General features: G+C 40.2%; 1 protein-coding gene across 1 annotated transcript in view; it reads left to right on the top strand.

Annotated features, from left to right (window-relative positions):
• Positions 1–14,044, top strand: part of FAM149A (family with sequence similarity 149 member A) — a 61,189-nt gene extending 47,145 nt beyond the window's left edge. The window contains exons 11-14 of the mRNA XM_082715713.1: positions 9,556–9,673; positions 11,276–11,404; positions 11,517–11,595; positions 13,733–14,044. Coding sequence (XP_082571839.1) covers positions 9,556–9,673; positions 11,276–11,404; positions 11,517–11,595; positions 13,733–13,806 — 400 coding nt within the window. The 3' untranslated portion in view covers positions 13,807–14,044. The remainder of the gene's footprint in view (positions 1–9,555; positions 9,674–11,275; positions 11,405–11,516; positions 11,596–13,732) is intronic.
• The last annotated feature ends 5,430 nt before the right edge of the window (positions 14,045–19,474 follow it).

Raw genomic sequence — 19,474 nt, 5'->3', positions numbered from 1 at the left:
TATGGTCATATTTCTTTTCTTTCCCTTATTTTTTTCCCAATACCACATTATCATACTACTGTGGCACTTTTTCATATGATTTTTTCATTTAATTTTATTCATATTTTCCATGTTAAATATTTCTCAAAGCATGATTTTAATGGCTAGAAAATAACAGGTGGTATGTGATAATCTATTAAGTATTTCCCACTATGGAAACTTTTCATTCCTTCTGTATTTTCACTATCATAATTTACAGCAAACATCTTTTTTTTAAAAAAAGATTTGATTTATTTGTCAGAGAGAGTGTACAAAAAGGGGGAGCAGCAGGCAGAGAAGAAGCAGACTCCTCGCTGAGCAAGGAGCCCAATGTGGGATTCGATCCAAGGAATCCCAGGATGACAACCTGAGCCAAAGGCAGACACTTAGGCATTGAGTCACCCAGGTGTCCCTGGACATCATTTTATATAAATCCTTTCTTAAGTTTTTATTAAATTCCAGTTAGTGTAATATTAGTTTCAGGTGTACAATATCATTTTATATAAATCTTAAGAAGGAAGACTTTAAATTGTGTCCTGGTGGTATAGATCCAGAAGTAAACCAGGTCAAAGGTTACAGGTATTTTTAAGACTCTTGAAATATTTTTCCAAAGCTCTTCCCAGAATGGTTCTCACAAATTATAATCCCACTGGCAGGACACCAGACTCTTTCCTTGCAGCTTCTAAACAATGGATAGTATATGTATTTTAAAACATCAGAGATCAAAGGGTCATATTTTAATTCTCATAACTTTATTTATTTTTTTGTTGTTGTTTACAATTTTTTTATTTTATTTTTTCAGTGTTCCAAGATTCATTGTTTATGCGTCACACCCAGTGCTCCATGCAATATGTGCCCTCCTTAATACCCACCACCAGCCTCACCCATCCCCCTCCCCCGTCCCCTCCAAAACCCTCAGTTTGTTTCTCAGAGCCGACAGTCTCATGCTTTGTCTCCCCCTCTGATTTACCCCAACTCACTTTTCCTTTCCTTCTCCTAATGTTCTCCATGTTATTCCTTACACTCCACAGATAAGTGAAACCATATGATAATTGACTTTCTCTGCTTGACTTATTTCACTCAGCATAATCTCCTCCAGTCCCATCCATGTTAATACAAAAACTGGGTATTCATCCTTTCTGATGTCTGCGTAATATTCCATCATATATATATGGACCATTATCTTCTTTATCCATTTGTCTGTTGAAGGGCATCTTGGCTCTTTCCGCAGTTTGGTGAATGTGGCCATTGCTACTATGAACATTGGGATACATATAGTCGTATTTTCACTACGTCAGTATCTTTGGAGTAAATACCCAGTAGTGCAATTGCAGGGTCATAGAGTAGCTCTATTTTAATTTTCTTTTTTTTTTAATATTTTATTCATTTATTTGACAGACATAGAGAGAGATCACAAGTAGGCAGAGAGGCAGACAGAGAGAGGAGGGGAAGCAGGCTCCCTGTGGAGCAGAGAGCCCTATGTGGGGCTCAATCCCAGGATCCTGGGATCATGCCCTGAGCCAAAGACAGAGGCTTTAACCCACTGAGCCTCCCAGGGACCCCTACTTTTATTTTCTTAAGGAATCTCTACACTGTTTTCCAAAGTGGCTGTACCAACTTGCATTCCCGCCAACAGTGTAAGGTTTCCCATTCCTCCACATCCTCTCCAACACACGTTGTTTCCTGTCCTCTTTATTTTTGGCCATTCTAACTGGTATAAGGTGGTATCTCAATGTGATTTTGATTTGAATTTCCCTAATGGCTAATGATGATCAACATTTTTTTATGTATCTGTTAGCCATTTGTGTTTCTTCTCTGGAGAAGTGTCTGTTCATGTCTTCTGCCCATTTTTTGACATGATTATCTGTTTTTGGGGTGTTGAGTTTGAGTTCTTTATAGATCTTGGATATCAGCCCTTTGTCTGTAGTGTCATTTGCAAATATCTTCTCCCATTTCATGGGCTGCTTCTTTGTTTTGTTGACTGTTTCCTTTGCTGTGCAGAAGGTTTTTATCTTGATGAAATCCCAAAAGTTCATTTTTGCTTTTATTTCCTTTGCCTTTAGAGACATGTCTTTTTTTTTTTTTTTTAAGATTTTATTTATTTATTTTGACAGGCAGAGATCACAAGTAGGCAGAGAGGCAGGCAGAGAGAGAGAGAGAGACAGAGAAGGCAGGCTCCCCGCTGACCAGAGAGCCCAACATGGGGCTCAGTCCCAGAACCCTGGGATCACGACCTGAGCCAAAGGCAGAGGCCTTAACCCACTGAGCCACCCAGGCACTCCAGGAGACATGTCTTGAAAGAAGTTGCTGTGGCCGATGTCAAAGAAGTTACTGCCTATGTTCTTCTCTAGGATTTTGATAGATTACTGCCTCATGTCTTTCATCCATTTCGAATTTATCTTTGTGTATGGTATAAGAGAATGGTTGAGTTTCATTCTTCTATACATAGCTGTCCAATTTTCACAGCACCATTTATTGAAGAGACTGTCTTTTTTCCACTGGGCAGTTTTTCCTGCTTTGTCAAAGATTTTAGTTAACCATAGAGTTGAGGATCCATATCAGGGCTCTCTATTCTGTTCCATTGATCTATGTGTCTGTTTTTGTGCCAGTACCATGCTGTCTTAGTGATCACAGTTTTGTAATATAGCTTGAAATCAGGCAACTTGATGCACCCAGCTTTGTTTTTTTCTTTTTCAACATTTCCTTGGCAATTCCGGGTCTTTTCTGGTTCCATACAAATTTTAGGATTGTTTGTTCCAGTACTTTGAAAAATGCTGATGGAATTTTTATCAGGATGGCACTGAAAGTATAGATTGCTCTGGGCAGTAGAGACATTTTAATAATGTTTATTCTTCTGATCCATGAGCATGGGATAGTCTTCCATCTTTTTGTGTCTTCTTCAATTTCTTTCATGAGTGTTCTGTAGCTCCTCGAGTACAGATCCTTTACCTCTTTGGTTAGGTTTATTCCAAGGTATCTTATGGTTCTTGGTGCCATAGTAAATGGAATTGATTCTCTGATTTCCCTTTCTATATTTCCGTTGTTAGCGTATAAGAAAGCGACTGATTTCTGTGCATTGATTTTGTATCCGCCACATTACGGAATTGCTGTATGAGTTTTAGTAGTTTGGGTATGGAGTCTTTTGGATTTTCCATATAAAGTATCATGTCATCTATGAAGAGAGAGAGTTTGATTTCTTTGCCAATTTGAAACATTTTATTACTTTTTGTTGGCTGATTGCTGTTACTAGGACTTTTAGTACGATGTTGAACAACAGTGGCAAGGGTGAGCATCCTTGTCATGTTCCTGATCTCAATGGGAAGGCTGTCAGTTTCTCCCCATTGGGAATGATATTCACTGTGGGTTTTTCAAAGATTTTACAAAGTTGAGGAATGTTCCCTCTATCCCTGTACCTCGAAGAATTTGAATCAGGAACGGATGCTGTATTTTGTCAAATGCTTTTTCTGCATCAATTGAGAGGACCATGTGGTTCTTCTTTCTTCTTACTGATTTGTTCTATCACATTGATTGATTTGAAAATGTTGAACCACCCTTGCATCTCAAGGATAAAATCCCACCTGGTCATGGTGGATAATCTTTTTAATGTGCTGTTAGATCCTATTAGCTAGGATCTTGAGAATCTTGACATCCATATTCATCAGGGATATTGGTCTGAAATTCTCCTTTTTGATGGGGTCTTTGCTTGGTTTTGGGATCAAGGTAATGTTGGCCTCATAGAAAGAGTCTAGAAGTTTTCCTTCTGTTCCTTCTATTTTTTGAAACAGCTTCAGAAGAATAGGTATTATTTTTTCTTTGAATGTTTGGTAGAATTCCCCAGGGAATCCATCAGGTCCCAGACTCTTGTTTTTTGGGAGGTTTTTCATTCCTGCTTCAATCTCATTACTGGTTATTGGTCTATTCAGGTTGCCAGTTTCTTCCTGTTTCAGTCTTGGAAGTTTATAGCTTCCCAGGAATGCATCCATTTCTTCTAGGTTGCTTAACTTATTGGCATATAGTTGTTGATAATAATTTCTGATGATTGTTTCTATTCCCTTGTTGTTAGTCATGATCTCTCCCCTGTCATTCATAATTTTATTAATTTGGGTTTTCTCCCTTTTCTTATGGAAGGGGCCCTTCCCAGTTTGGCCCGTGGTTTATCAATATTATTAATTCTTTCAAAGAACCAGTTTCTAGTTTCATTGATGTGTTCTATTGTATCTCTAGTTTCTAACTCGTTGCTCTCTGCTCTAATCTTAATTATTTCCCTTACTGTGAGTGGGGTTGTCTTAATTTGTTGTTGATTTTCCAGTTCTTTAAGGTGTAAAGAGAGTTGGTGTATTTGGGATTTTTCCTTTTTTTTTTTTTTTTTTTTTTTGATTGAGGCTTAGACAGCTATGTATTTCCCCCTTAAGACTGCCTTTGCCATATTCAATAGATTTTGGACTAAAGTGTCTTCATTCTCATTGGTTTCCATGAATTGTTTAAGTTCTTCTTTGATTTCCTGGTTAATCTAAACACTCTTGAGCAGGATGGTCTTTAGCTTCCAAGTGTTTGAATTCCTTCCAAACTTTTTCTTGTGGTTGAGTTCCAGTTTCAAAGCATTGTGGTCTGAGAATATGCAGGGAATAATCTCAGTCCTTTGGTGTAAGTTGAGCCCTGAATTGTGATCAAGTATGTGGTCTATTCTGGAGAAAGTTTTATGTGCACTTGAGAAGAATGAGTATTCTGTTGTTTTAGGGTGGAATGTTCTGTATATGTCTATAAGGTCCATCTGGTCCAATGTGTTATTCAAAGCTCTTGTTTCGTTGCTGATTTTCTGCTGAGGCGAGCTGTCTATTGCTGAGAGTGGCATGTTAAGATCCCTTCCAGTTAATGTATTCATATCAGTATGACTCTATTTTGTTTAACAGTTGGCTATTAGTTGGCTGCTCCCATGTTGGGGGCATAAATATTTATAATTGTTAGATCTTCTTGGTGGATAGACCCTTTAAGAATGATGTAGTGGGGGCACCTGGGTGGCTCAGTGGGTTAAATCCTCTGCCTTCGGCTCAGGTCAAGATCCCAGGGTCCTGGGATCAAGCCCCACATCGGGCTCTCTGCTCAGCAGGGAGCCTGCTTCCTCCCCTCTCTCTCTGCCTGCTTCCCTGCCTACTTGTGATCTCTGTCAGTCAAATAAATAAATAAAATCTGAAAAAAAAATTATTATCTTTAAAAAAATAATGATGTAGTGTCCTTCTGTATCTCTGACTACATTCTTCAGCTTAAAATCTAAATTATCTGATATGAGAATTGCTATCCCAGCTTTCTTTTGAGGCCCATTGACATGTAAGATGGTTCTCCATCCTTTCACTTTCAGTCTTGATGTTTGTTTAGGTTCAAAATATGTCTCTTATAGACAGCATATGATGGGCCCTGTTGTTTTATCCAATCTGCAACCCTGTGCCATTTTATGGGAGTATTTAGGCCATTCACATTGAGAGTGATTATTGAAAGATACATTTTTTTATTGACATCATGTTGCCTGTGAAGTCCTTGTTTCTATAGATTGTCTCTGTGAATTTCTGTTCTATGTCATTCTTGGGTTCTTTCTTCTTTTATAGAACCTCCCTTAATATTTCTTTAGTGGCAGCTTGGTGGTCACATAATCTTTTAAACCTTGCCAGTCTTGGAAGCTCTTTATCTCTCCATCCATTCTGAATGTCATCCTTACCTTCAGATAAAGTATTCTTGGCTGCATGCTCTTCTCATTTAGTGCCCTGAATGTCTTTCCAGCCTTTTCTGGTTTCCCAGTTTTCTGTGGACAGGTCTGACATTATTCTGATTGTCCTTCCTCTGTATGTAAGGAATCTCTTCTCCCTAGCTGCCCTTAAGACATCATCTCTGATTTTATGATTCATATATTTCACAATTAAGTGTCTCAAGGTCTTTCTAGACTTGTTGACCTTGGGGGGTATCCTCTCTGCCTTTAGGACATGAACACTTGTTCCATTCCCCAGATTAAGGAAATTTTTGTCCAGTATATTTTCTACTATATCTTCTAGTCTTCTCTCTTTTTCCATCCCCTCAGGGATCCCAATCACTCTGACATTGGAATGGTTCATGGTGTCATTTATTTCCATAATTCTGTTTTCATGGCTTCCAAGCTGTTTGGTCCAGGCCTCCTCCTGATCCTTCTTTTCAATCAGTTTGTCTTCTAGATCACTAATTCTATCTTCTGCCTCATTTACCCTAGCTGTTAGAGTATTTAGATTAGATTGGATCTCATTGATAGCATTTTTAGGTTCTGCCAGATCAGCTCTCTCTTCCACTCTTGGAGATTCTATGTTGTCACTAATGGTCTTCTCCAACCTAGTCATCGCCTAGATAATTGTTACCCTGAATTCAAACATATTGTTTATGTCACAGAAATCTGTGACAGAGGCCACAGTCTCTGAATTTTTTCTCTGTTGGATGTTCCTCCTCTTAATCATTTGGTGAAAGGTGGTTAAGGGGATGTATATCTGGGTATATCAACCATGATCCAGTCAAGTTGAACCTTGAACAGTTTCGGAGCAATCAGAAGTCACCACCAAAAAGAAAGAAAAAAAGGAAAAAAAGAGAGAGAGAAAGGGAGAAAAACAAGAAAAAACCCAGCCAAAATGAGTCCCAAAAGTAAGATTTCTATAGTACAAAAACAAATACACAGAAACACTGACAGAAGAATAAGATGGGAGGGTGGTTAAAAACCCTCAATGTGGGCGGGCAAGGAAGGTTATTTCAGTTCTTCCTCCGCGTATCTTGTTATCTTCCTTAAACGACTCAACTTTCCAGATATATAGGGAAATTAAAACTGTTTTATATATAGGGGTAGTATTGAATAGGGGAAAAGAATTACCTAGAAGCTTATATCTATATATATATATAAAGAGAAAAGAAAAGAAAAAGAAACACAGGTATATGTATTAAAAAAGTTCAAGTTTAAAAGTTACTATGTAATATGTTGTATTAAACTTCTATCATATTACATGATTCTTATCATGATAAGAATCATGTAATATGATAGAAGTTTAATATATCTGGGCGCCTGGGTGGCTCAGTGGGTTGAGCCGCTGCCTTCGGCTCGGGTCATGGTCTCAGGGTCCTGGGATCGAGTCCCATATCGGGTTCTCTGCTCAGTGGGGAGCCTGCTTCTCTCTCTCTCTCTCTCTGCCTACTTGTGATCTCTGTCAAATAAATAAATAAAATCTTTAAAAAAAAAAAAAAAAGAAGTTTAATATATCTAATATTACATGATAAGCATCATGTAATATGTTTATAAACAACAATGTTTATAAACATAAACATCTGCATATGTTGTATACAAACATCTAGATGTTGTATTAAAATCTAGTTGTAATGGTAAGTAGGTTAGAAAAATAAAAAGAATCGTGAGAACAAATATTTTAAAAAAATTTTATCTATGAAATATGCAGGTTTGGGGGCAATACAAGGGGCTTAATATATTGTTTTCCTCTGATGTTGGGGTTTTACAGTTTTATGGGGACCCTGTGGTTATTATCCTCTTGTTCTTTTGGCTTGTCTTCTGGGGGAGGGGCCTGCTACATTGTTTTTCAGTCACTCTTGCCTGGGCTGAGCTGTCCTGCCCCCTATCAAGAGGCTGGGCTCTGTGGAAACTGGTTTTTCAGGCTTTTGTTCTCTGGAGCTTTTTGTTCTTTGGTGGCCCTTTGCAGCTTTTCTGAGGGTTAGTGCAAAGTAAACTGTCTGTACCCAGTCTGCTCCCCTCTGGGTGGTCCAGAACACATGGACTCCCCCTTTGCAAACTCCACTGAACACCACAGCCTCCCACAGGCAGTGTGCACTCCCAGCCACTGTCTCAGTGGTCTCCCAAGGCCCCTTTAGTGGCACCCCAATGCCACTACAACCGAAAGTGATATTGGTCCAGGTGAGCCCACTACCGATGCCTGCTGTTGCTGGAACTGCTGTATAGAGTCCACGCCCATGCCGGGTGTACTCGGACCCCATGGCAACCCAGGTTGCAGATTGCTGCAGATTTCTGGCAGGAGCCTGTGCCAGGCTGTCTCAGGCATAGGTGGAGATGTGCCCCGCCCCAGCGGTGGTGCAAGCTGCAGAAAGCCACAGACTCAGGGACCACCAACTGGGAGCCCTGCCTGGCTCTCTCAGACATGGGTGCGTGCTGGCTGTGACCGCTCTGGGCCGTGGGGTTAGGTCCATGCCTGTGGCCACCGAATTCCACCAATTTCCTCTTAAAACTTTTTGTTCTTTTTGAGTGCTTTTAACCAGACTCCATGTTAATGCTGGTTCCCAAGCAGAGGGCACTTTCATATTGGGGTATTACTTTCCAGTGGGTCAGTTCTGGTGACTCCCTCCCCCTTCTGTTTGTCCTCTGATATCAGTCTAAGCATTCCCACTCTGCTTTACCTCTCCACTAGTGTTTTCTGCCACCATAGATATCCAGAAGTATATAATCCTACATCTCAGGCTGGTTTCATGGGTGTTCAGAGTGTTCTGATAGATATTTAGCTCAAGTCAGGGGACCGGTTGAAACAGGGTCTCCTACTTCTCTGCCATCTTGCCCAACCCCTTTCATAACTTTATTATTAATGAATAAATGAATTAGAATCTTTTCCTAGAATATCCATCTCTATTCTTGTGCATGAACTAGATAATGTTTCAATGTCAATATCTGGTAGGGAAAGTCTATCATCATTACTCTTCTTTTATTAACATTTCCTGACAAACTTTATGTTCTGATTGTCAAATTCAAAAATGAAAAGTATCACATTGAACCTCAGGCCTTAAATCTATTAAAAATGTGGGGATAACTGACATTGTCACAATTATTAGTTTTCCCATCAAAGGACATATTCTTGGAGCACCTGGGTGGCTCAGTCGGTTAGGCAACTGCTTTCAGCTCAGGTCATGATCCTTGGGTCCTGGGATAGATCGAGTCCCGCATCGGGTTCCCTGCTCCAAGGGGAGCCTGCTTCTCCTTCTGCCTCTCCCCCAGCTCATGCTCTCTCTCTCTCTCTCTCTCTCAAATAAATGAAAAAAAAATTAAAAGGAAAAACATATTTTGCCTCTCCTTTTAATGACCTTATGTAGGTTTTATAGTATTGATTTTATTTTAAAATCAATCCATGCCCTAAATTTCTACAGTACGTACATTTAGAATCATTCACTATGGCCTTTTATTACATAAACTGATTAAATTGTTCTCTAATTACTTTGTGGGTTTTCATCATGTTTTCAAGAACCTGTAAGCTCTTTAGGGGGAGGAACTTATGTTCTGCAAGGGGCTGGCACAGCCGAGCACTCAGGAAATACAGGTTGACATCACTGCTAACCAAGGAGGAGGTGACTAGAGCTGGTGGTCAGTCGCCTCTCCGCACTGGTCTGGCTGATACTCTGCTCATTCTATGTGAGCATTTCTTTTGGAAGGCAGCTGTGATTAGTAGTTCAGATGAGGAGGTTCAGGGTAGGGACTTGCCCCCCTCTGTCCAGAACCCGCTGCTCAGTCATGTATTGTTGTGTTCACAGGCAAACTGGCATGGAGCGAGTGTCCTCCCCACCGGTTTCCACCTGGAGCAGGTTACCCCCAGTAGGTGCCGAGACCGGGGAGCAGAATATGGTGATTCCTGGATCTCGCCCTGTTTCTGTAAGACAACTCTTTTTCTATCTACATGCACCATTTAGATTGTCTGTGGGAAAACAGACAAACAAGCGAAATATAATTTTGGCCCTTCCCAATGAACTCAGTGCCATCAAATGTCTCCGTGATTTGCTTCCTGAAAGTAACTGCCGTGCGACAAGGGACAGGGGGCGGGAGGGTTAATTCACTGTTTAGTGAAAATACAGACATGATTTGAACTAAGTCAGAAGGTCCAGGTGTCACAGAACATCTGATAGTCAGGATGGTAGAGGGAAGAAAGAGCATGAAAGTCAGGTCAGCAGACAGGGAGATCTGTGTTTGAACCCTGCCAGGCAAACGCTGCATGACTTGTAGACATTATTTTCCCTGGGACTTAATTTTCTCACCTGTTAAAGGGCCATCGTGTTTCCTTCCTCCAAGAATTGTTGTAAGGGTGAAATGACTTTATAGGTGGTAAATTCTGCCTGCATAAAGTAAGACCTCAGGAAAACACCTGTGCCATTTTGACCAGCCCTCATTCTCCCAAGTGCACCCATGCTCCACGTGCCACACCATGGCCAACGGGCTGGGCAGGTCTGGGGTGGCTGGTATGAACAACCACATTTCCCCCCAGGTGTACAATGAGTCCTCACTTTATTCCCATACAAGTAACTTGTCTCTATTTCACAAAACACAGAAGGGCTCCGGTTGTGGGAGCATAAAGGACTAGAGAGAACATGTGACAGACATTTCCTCTTGCATTCCTTTGCCTCCTCGAGTACAGCAATCGAACCGATTCCTAGAGAGGCAGGAGTTGCAAAGGGTTGACATGTCATCTTAGCTTATTGTTGCTTAGAGTAAAGTCCTTTTTTTTTTTAAATTTTATTTATTTATTTTACAGAGAGAGATCACAAGTAGGCAGAGAGAGAGAGGGAAGCAGACTCCCTGCCTAGCAGAGAGCCCGATGTGGGGCTCGATCCCAGGACCCTGAGATCATGACCTGAGCTGAAAGCAGAGGCTTTAACCCACTAAGCCACTCAGGCGCCCCTTAGAGTAAAGTCTTAATAGAAGGATGCAAGCATTGCATTAATAAAAAAGTCTGTTGCTTCACAAATGCCAAATTATATGGCTATTTTAATTTAACAGTAAGGATTTTAGGTGGCTAAGCTTTTGAATCCATGTTTATCTATGAGGACACTACCATTTTCTCAAGTTACATAACAAAATTACATAATTAAAATATATATTGATATTCATGCTTGATGGACCTTATACTTCACAGTCTTTAAATAAGAATTTAGTGAATTAGCAAATTAGTGGGGTGCCTGGGTGGCTCAGTGGGTTAAAGCCTCTGCCTTCGGCTCAGGTTATGATCCCAGAGTCCTGGGATCAAGCCCCGCATCGAGCCCTGCATCGGGCTCTCTGCTCTGCAGGAAGCCTGCTTCCCCCTCTCCACCGCCCCGCCTGCCTCTCTGCCTGCTTGCGATCTCTGTCTGTCAAATAAATAAATAAAATCTTAAAAAAAAAAAAAAAGTTTTGAATTAGCAAGGCAATGAGCACAGGGATCTTCTTTTGTATTTTTTAAGGATTGCATTTACCTTAAACCAGAACATACTATCCTTTATTCAGTACAGAGGGAGGCACCCACAAAACCGTGTGCTAAGTGCGATACCTGACAGTTTAGAGCGATTGCCTTTTCGAGAAAGATCTCTAACGATAGAACACTTTTCGAGACCCAGCACGACCCACGCATTTCGGGTAGGTTGCCTGATTTTTAAAAATATTTTTTAAAATATTTTTAAATATAAAATATTTTTATAAATATCTGAAATAATAAAACTCATCCCTCCTTTTGTTTTTCTTCCAACAGTTAGATACTCCTCGAAAAGGTTCACTGACCCTAATGGAGTTTGCTGGTCACACGTGGACAGGTCAGAGTTTCTTCACAGGTCAGTTTTCTCCACATATAAATAAAATGATGTCGTATGTGAGGTTTCAAGTGTTGGAAAGAGAAATTAGGGATTATCTACCTTAAGAGGACTATTTTGACACGTAGGAGGAAATACCAAATGTTTGTCCTCTACATGCAGACACAGAAGTCTCTACAAAGAGCAAAGATGCAAAACTAAGCACCTACCTACTTTTCGATGTAAAGGGGAAAATGCCCAAACACTCTTCGTTAAATCGAGGCCTCCTCTCAGAAAAAAGGAAAAGTCTGTCTCATGAGTCTTATGAGAAATCGGGGTCTCTCTCTCTCTCTGCAATAGTTTTCATGTTTTCCATGAAAACCTAATCTTACTTCTCTTTGAAGATCTAATGAGAAAAAATGCTTCAGAAAATTAATGCAAATAGTCTAACTATTTTCTAATGGGTTGCTGTACAGCTACAGACTCATTTTCAGCCTAGTAGCTGTTTTTAGGATAAAGTTTCTAGTCTGAATTTAGGCCAATGATGTTTTAGTTTTCAAAATTTTTTGCCAGCACTTTTAAGGAGGCACCAGAGCACTGTCACGAACTGAGCCACTCTGGAATCAAATGCCTGTTTTTCCATCCTCTTTGTTGAGATATCTTAGGAGAGTCTCAACCTCTCTGGGCCTCTGTTTCCTCTTTCATTAGAGGCTGGGTGGATAAAACCATCTTTGGAAAAAACATGTGCAAAGGACCTAGCTAGATTCCAAGTATCTACTGTTCGTTCAAACATTATATGTGAAAAATAATCAGCTATTGTAGCGCAAATGCTATAGTTTTAAAATAAATCTAGTAAAACAGAAGCACTGAGACAACACAGCAATTTTATCACTGTTTATACCAGCCCTTCCATAGTTCTGTAGTCTAGTGCTGTCCAAGATTCTTAAGCCCTTTTACAATTTTTCTCCTATGCAAATAGCCCTAGGCCACTGTGCCCTCCTGTTGCTTTTCTTTGTACGTTTCCCAGCAGCGTTCGCTCTCACTGTCAGGGACAGTAGTTCCTTCTCTAAAGGGCAGCCCTGCTCTGTTATCAGTTACTGCTCTGCCTTGTAGATGGTTGGAGGAAAGTAGGCATCAAAGCATGTTTATTAATAAATAAACAATGTGCCAAGTGGCTCACTCTGTGCCAAGTTCTCTGCCAAGTGTTGGCATTCAAACACCAAGGATGTTTTGGTCTGTGCCTCAAGGACCACTCAGTGTAGTGGGGAAATGGAAAGGACCACGAGAGAGGGGAGGCAGCTGGATATGCAGATGGGCAAACGGACAGAGAGGCTTCCCAGAGGAGCCATGCACCGTGCCACCCAGCGTGAGCATCACGTGGTACGTGAGAGAGAGAGAGAGAGAGAGAGAGAGAGAGATTGACTCCAAGGATGGCCTGGAGACTGCTGCTGAGGGAGAGAGCTCACGGAATCTTGATGAATCAGGTTCTGGAGATGTTGACCGCAGCGGGCTCGTTTTAAATCTGCACACTTCACTTTCCCCCATTCCTGTCAGTATATTCTCTTATCGTTAATTTGGTGACTATCGTTATTGATGGTCAGAAGCCTTTTTCATTTCTATAAGAATAACTGAGGGTACGTAAGAGACATATTCCTCTATTTCTAAGCATTTATTTTGTTTTCTTCCGACAAGCAAGCATGTAATCACTTTCTTGTCCTTTGTTTCCAGGTCAGAAAGCTAATAGCGGGAGCTATTATCGACATTTGTTCTCTGGCAGAAAAAAAAAAAAGAGAGAGAAAAGGAGAAGCTGTGGGGTATCCCCGACAGTGGGAAGGATCTCTTAAGGCAGCTGACATTGTTTCTGCCCCCATGAAGTGGTAGGGCTGCCAGAGCTCCCCACTCAAATTCCTGGGCCTTAGGCATCCACCTCTAGGTAGAAGGTTCTAGCAAACCCACCAGCTCCAGGAGGACACAGGGCCAGCACCCAGGCTTAGTGGAGGGAGAGGCCCCTTCTTTCCTTTCAGAACCCAAAATGGCAGTTTTTGCATATTTCCTGGTTTATGTAAAAGTGACATGAAACCACATTTTTTTCTTTTTAAAAAATATCTGCATAGAATCCTTTTGAGAGCTGGGACTTATTAGCATTTTTTAAAGAGTTATTTTTTGGTTGGTGTTTCAGGTTCTCAGTATCCACCCAAGTCTTTTCAGAGGACAACTCTGACGACAAGAAAAAGATTCCAAGTGGCATCTTGATGGAACTTGAACTTCAAAGCCTCAGCATACCATTTATCACTTGAAAAATGGAAGAATAAGTATTATACTCCGTATCTGTTTGTCTGACAGTGAAACGTGAGCCTGTCTGAGAGAAACGCAAACAAATAAACAACTTAATTTTGAACACTTGATTTGCAAAGAGAATACAAGTCAAATTCACCAACCTTCTTTACTGGAAGCATTCCAATAAAGGTTCTTTAGGCTTTGCTCAGAAGAATCTGATCTGTGTTTATCATCCATCTTTTATCAATTATACACAGACACACACATAATCAGTGCATGTATTCACACACTACTTAACAATGGGAGAGGATATTATCTAGGAACATGCCATTTTGTGACATTGTGTCTTGACATGTATTTTGCATCTCACTCTGTTATTGATCCATCAAAATCCTAGCACTAATAGATATCACTCCCTTCTCTAGAAAAGAACAAAGCCGTCTTTGGTACAATATGCCAGTTTGACTGAGGTTCAGATGGTCCGAGTCGCTGTGCTAACTTTCTTTCATCTTTTTTAAAAAAGTACTTAAGTCACCGGCCTCTTCGTGGAATGTCAGTGGCTATTTCTTGAGCCAATTAGGTTTAACTAGTTTTCATGCTCAAACTCAGTCTATTCAAACGTAGCCCAAACTTACTGATTTTTAAACCTGAATATAAACATAAAGTATATTGCATATGGTTTTGCAGGTGAAAGTGTTCATCTACTAGAGGGATGGCTTCAGCAGCCGCTTTCTTGTTTGATCACAGTGTGACCTTTGCTCAGATGCCACCTTTGCCATAAAGCCTTTCCAACCCCTCTGTCTAAAGTACAGGTTCTGTCCCCTCTGTCCTCTTGCCCTGCTTTGTTTTCCTTCAGGGCATGTGTCCCTATCTGATGGCCATATAGAAAATGGAATAGGGAATGTCAAGAAAAAATTATCCATCAGAGGTCAGGCTCTGGAGCCAGTTTCTTTCATTCCCTCTCCCCATAGTTTTCCTCTATAGTGACTTGTATCCTTGGGCTCACTTTCATATCTCAAATCACCATAATTTCTTTTTTTATTTCAGATACTTACATTTTATCAATCTCTTTTTTTATTAATCCAAAATGAAATTTTATCTATCATCATACAAATGTGTAATAAATTATTTTCAGATACATTTCTGGTTGTAAGAAAAGAGAATCTTGGCCTATTTATAGATGTCTGAAATTAACAAGTGCATTGGGACTGGAATTAATGTCGTCATTGATCAGGGAGTGACAGAACAAACACGATGCTAGAGTCACCTTGCCTCTCACTGATCATTTCTCCCTTACATTCCTGACTCATTTCTTATGGTAACACAGCATGTGAGGGAGTAGATGGATGGCCACAGCTCTGTAATATTTTTAATGCTTAGTTACCCACACAAAACAGACTGGAGAATTTTGAGAGTTTTATAAACTCTCCCTCAACATTAGCTATAGAAACTTTCAAGAGAAAATATCAGTCTCAATTTAGCAGCCTCCAAATATGAGAAATTACTTGACATGGAAGCAGTCTGGAGTCCCAGTTCCTAAGGGCCTCTAGTTTAGTTTCTCTGGTCACTAATTATGGCTAACTGTATCCTTTCTAGCCACCCTGCTCTTACAGAACCGCTCAAGCTCATTTATGTCAGTTTCCAAGAACCTTGCAACTCCTTTCCTATCAGCACAGACTTCTTAGAAGGAAAATGACTGGTATGCATTCTAAACTGACATTAAGAAAGAGTATCCAAGATAAATTCTTTTTTTCATGCAGAAGCATGGAATATATTTTATGATAGCTTTACTTTATGTGGCTTCTGAGTTTTGTAAATGAGAATCTGTTATTGATATATGTGTTGATAAAAATGCTTTCAGAAATAGAACCCAGTGCAGTGATCATGATTCATAGCTTCTAAACATTTCAGTAAGATAAAGTACAATCTTAGAAATAGCAGAGACTTGGCTCTGCCACTGAATTTAAAAAGACTTGCATATAGCATATATTTTTACACCTGTATTAAAGATAACATTTTATATATAGGTTAAGTGAACCTTAGAGGTTAGTAAATAATGTTTGTATCAAGGATGGTGCTTTCTGAACTGATTTGGGAAAAACTGGGGCAGTGTGTTCATAATAATCTACCTTGATAAATAAGTCTTAGAATTTCTCTGTTAAAAATTGAAAAAGGCAAAGTGAATAACTCCTGAGATCAATTTTTGAATGAAGGTTAATAACTACATTAATGGTAATGTCTGTTAATTCATCTAAAACCAAGGAAGGAATGAAGGAATTTTAAAATAATATAAAAACAGGGACACCTGGATGATTTAATCAGTTAAGTGGCTGCCTTCAGCTCACGTCATGATCCCGGGGTCTTGGGATCAAGCCCCACATCAGGCTCTCTGCTCAATAGGGAGCCTACTTCTCCCTCTCCCTCTCCCTCTGCCTGTTGCTTCCCCTGCTTGTGTTCTCTTTCGCTTGCTGACAGATAAATAAAATTTTTAATAAAATAATAAAAAGATGTAAAATGCCATAGAAAACTGCTAAATTTTATAAATTTAATACCAACAGTAGTATCCATACTGATGTTATTCTGAACTAGAATGGAATTTCTATGCCAATTAAGAGGTACATTTTTATAATGTCATAAAATATGTGGGTATTATATTTTTATTGTCCCTGCTTCATTATGACCACAGATCATTTCTCAGGAATTTTAGCTCTTTAATTTTTAATTAAAATTGGAAAATTTTTCAAGACCTCATTACATTCGTAAGACGTCTTTCTGGGGCGCCTGGGTGGCTCAGTGGGTTAAGCCTCTGCCTTCGGCTCAGGTTATGATCTCAGGGTCCTGGGATCGAGCCCTGAATTGGGCTCTCTGCTCAGTAGGGAGCCTGCTTCCCCCTCTCTCTCTGCCTGCCTCTCTGCCTACTTGTGATCTCTCTCTCTATCAAATAAATAAAATCTTTAAAAAAAAAACACACACAAGATGATTCCTCTTTAAAGAAAAAAAAAAAAAGACGCCTTTCCTTTTCCAATATTTATATAACTTGTGTACCTCTCCAGTTTCTAAAACACGTGTTATTCACTCACTTATTTCTAACCGGCTAGCATACTTTTCCCAGTGAATTAAAAATACATAACTATACATGTTTGGGAGGGTTTATCTCATTTATGAATACCCCAATTTAAGCTCCCCCCACACCCAGAAGTTGACATTCCTGTGTGATAATTATGGATTTATTATTTCATTGAATATTCACCAAACACCTTCTTTGTGTCAAATTCTTTTCTAAGCATTGGATTGAACATGACAAAGTCCAAAGTCTTTGCCCTAATAGAACTTCAATTCTGGCAAAGGGGAATGATTATAAACAAATCAAGAAAAGCATTCTAGACAGGAAAAAACACACACGCCTAAAACAGGAGCATACCTGGAGGTCTGAGGAACAGAAAAGAGGCCAGTGGGACATGGCTTGGAATTAGCAAGGGGCTGTATCATAGGAGATGAAATGGGTGCAGTAATTGGGAGCCAAAGGATTAAGATCCTTTTTGACCTTGGAAATGGTAAATTATCTGAAATAGGCAGCCACTGGAGAGTTTCCAAGAGGAGTGATGTAATCTGACCCCAGAGGATGTTCTGGATCAGAAGATAGTAGCACAGATGGTGAGGAGCCAAGGGCTATTGGAGATGTTTTGAGATTTGAGCCAATAGGATTTGCCATTGCATTGAATGTGGAGAAAGGAATCCAGATTGATTCCTAGGCTTTGGCTTAACATTAGGGAGCATGCTGTGACATGTCATGTTTGAGATGCCTATTAGAGGGACACCTGGGTGGCTCAGTCAGTTGAGCATCTGCCTTCAGCTCAGGTCATGATCCCAGGGTCTTGGGAGCTAGTCCTGCATCAGGCTCCCTGCTCACTGGGGAGTCTGCTTCTCCTTCTCCCTCTACCCCCATCCCCTGTTCATGCTCTCTCTCTCTCTCTCTCAAATAAATAAATAAATAAAATCTTTTTTTTTTTTTTTTAAAGAGAGATGCCCATTAGATGTGTAAGTGGGGATGTTGAGACATTTGGTTAACTGGACATGGGTTTAGAGAGGAAGTACAGACTGGAGGGATGTATTTGGCAACTGTCAACATCTAGATGGTATTTGAGTGCCAAACTGGATGAAGTAACCAAGAAACTAAGTGTAGATATGCAGGGAAAACAAGAGTTCTGTCTGGGCCCTGGGCCTCTTAACATCTAGAGGAACGGGATGTGATGAGAAACTAGCCAAGCCAAGTGAGATGGAATGACTCATGAGGGAGAACAAACACTAAAGAATGTGGAATGCTCAAAGTCAAGTGGGGGGAAAAGGTTTTCGGAGGAGGTGACAAGGACTCAAATACATTGAATGCTGTTGATAAGGGCAGAGAAATGATTTAAAGACTTAGCCACAGGGAAGATACCTGAGACGTTGACAAGATCTTTGTGGAACGGACAAAAATGGACAAACCCTGACTGCAGAGGGTTCAGGAGAGAGTATGAGGAGAGGAAATGAAGTCAACAGGTATGGGTAGTCTTTTGAGGCATTTTTCTATAAAGGAGAGCAGGGGAATGGATCTAGAAGGACGTGGAAACTCAACCCCTTAGAGAGAAAGAAAATAAAAATCATGAGGTACACATAAAGAGATTAAGCAAATACATTTTCTTAAGGTCTTTACGTGATTAAACAATATAGAAGTGAGTAAAAAGACAAGAATACAGAAGTAAAAGACAGAAAGAGAAAAGACAACTCATAGTTTAAGTTCTTCTCCATTCCCACTGCGTACGATTGGTATTTTTTGTTCCAAACATTAGTCTTGCTGTAGAGAAAAAACTTTTTCTCCCAGAGATGACATGGCATTATCTATTCAGTTCTGCAACTTGTTTTATTATTAGTTTTCTACTTAGTATATGGGGAGCCTCTTTCCACATTGGTATTTACAGATGACTTTTTAAAAAATCAGGTGGAGAAAAGCCTTAGGCAGTGTTTCTTTCTATTTCAAAGAAGCCCTGTAAATGGTTGTGTGAAACCTATGCAATAGCTGGAGATAAAACTAATCTAACTAAGCAAAGTAGGACTCCAGAGCATTTTTCAGTTTAACCTTCTTGCTTGCCCCTTTGCCATAGTTCAGGGCCCGGCTTCTAGGAGAGGGGCGCACTCCCAGCCCAGGCCCTTTGTAAATTAATAAAGGGAAACTTCATCTAAAATGGAGTGGGAGGCCAGCAGGGCGAGCTCTCACACCCCACCATTCTTCCTCAACTGCAGACCCGAAGCAGAGAGAGGTACTTGGAAGTGATGCCGCTTTACCACCGCAGGAGGGCGGGAGGAAAGTTTTTCTCCTCCCCTGGCAACGGCACAGCCAATGAGAGACGGCCACAGTTCAGCCAATGAAAAGCCACTGCACTCGGAACGCCCACGTTAGCCAGTGGACTTTTTGCTTCTAACTTGCGGCCAATTCCCTCTCTCTGTAAAACAACGTTTTATTTTTTTTTCTTCTCTGGGCTTGTTTATGGTTTTTCTGTCTTTCGTATACCTCAAATTGCAGTTCTTTGCTACTCCCAAATACACCCATTTCGCTGGTAAAATAACTGACAGCTTTATTTTTTTTTTTTTTAAGATTTTATTTATT

The sequence above is a fragment of the Mustela nivalis genome (genome assembly GCF_964662115.1).
Source record: "Mustela nivalis genome assembly, chromosome: 20".
Taxonomy (NCBI): Eukaryota; Metazoa; Chordata; class Mammalia; order Carnivora; family Mustelidae; genus Mustela; species Mustela nivalis.
Note: the sequence above shows the minus strand (reverse complement) of the source record. Positions and strands in the feature narration are given on the sequence as shown.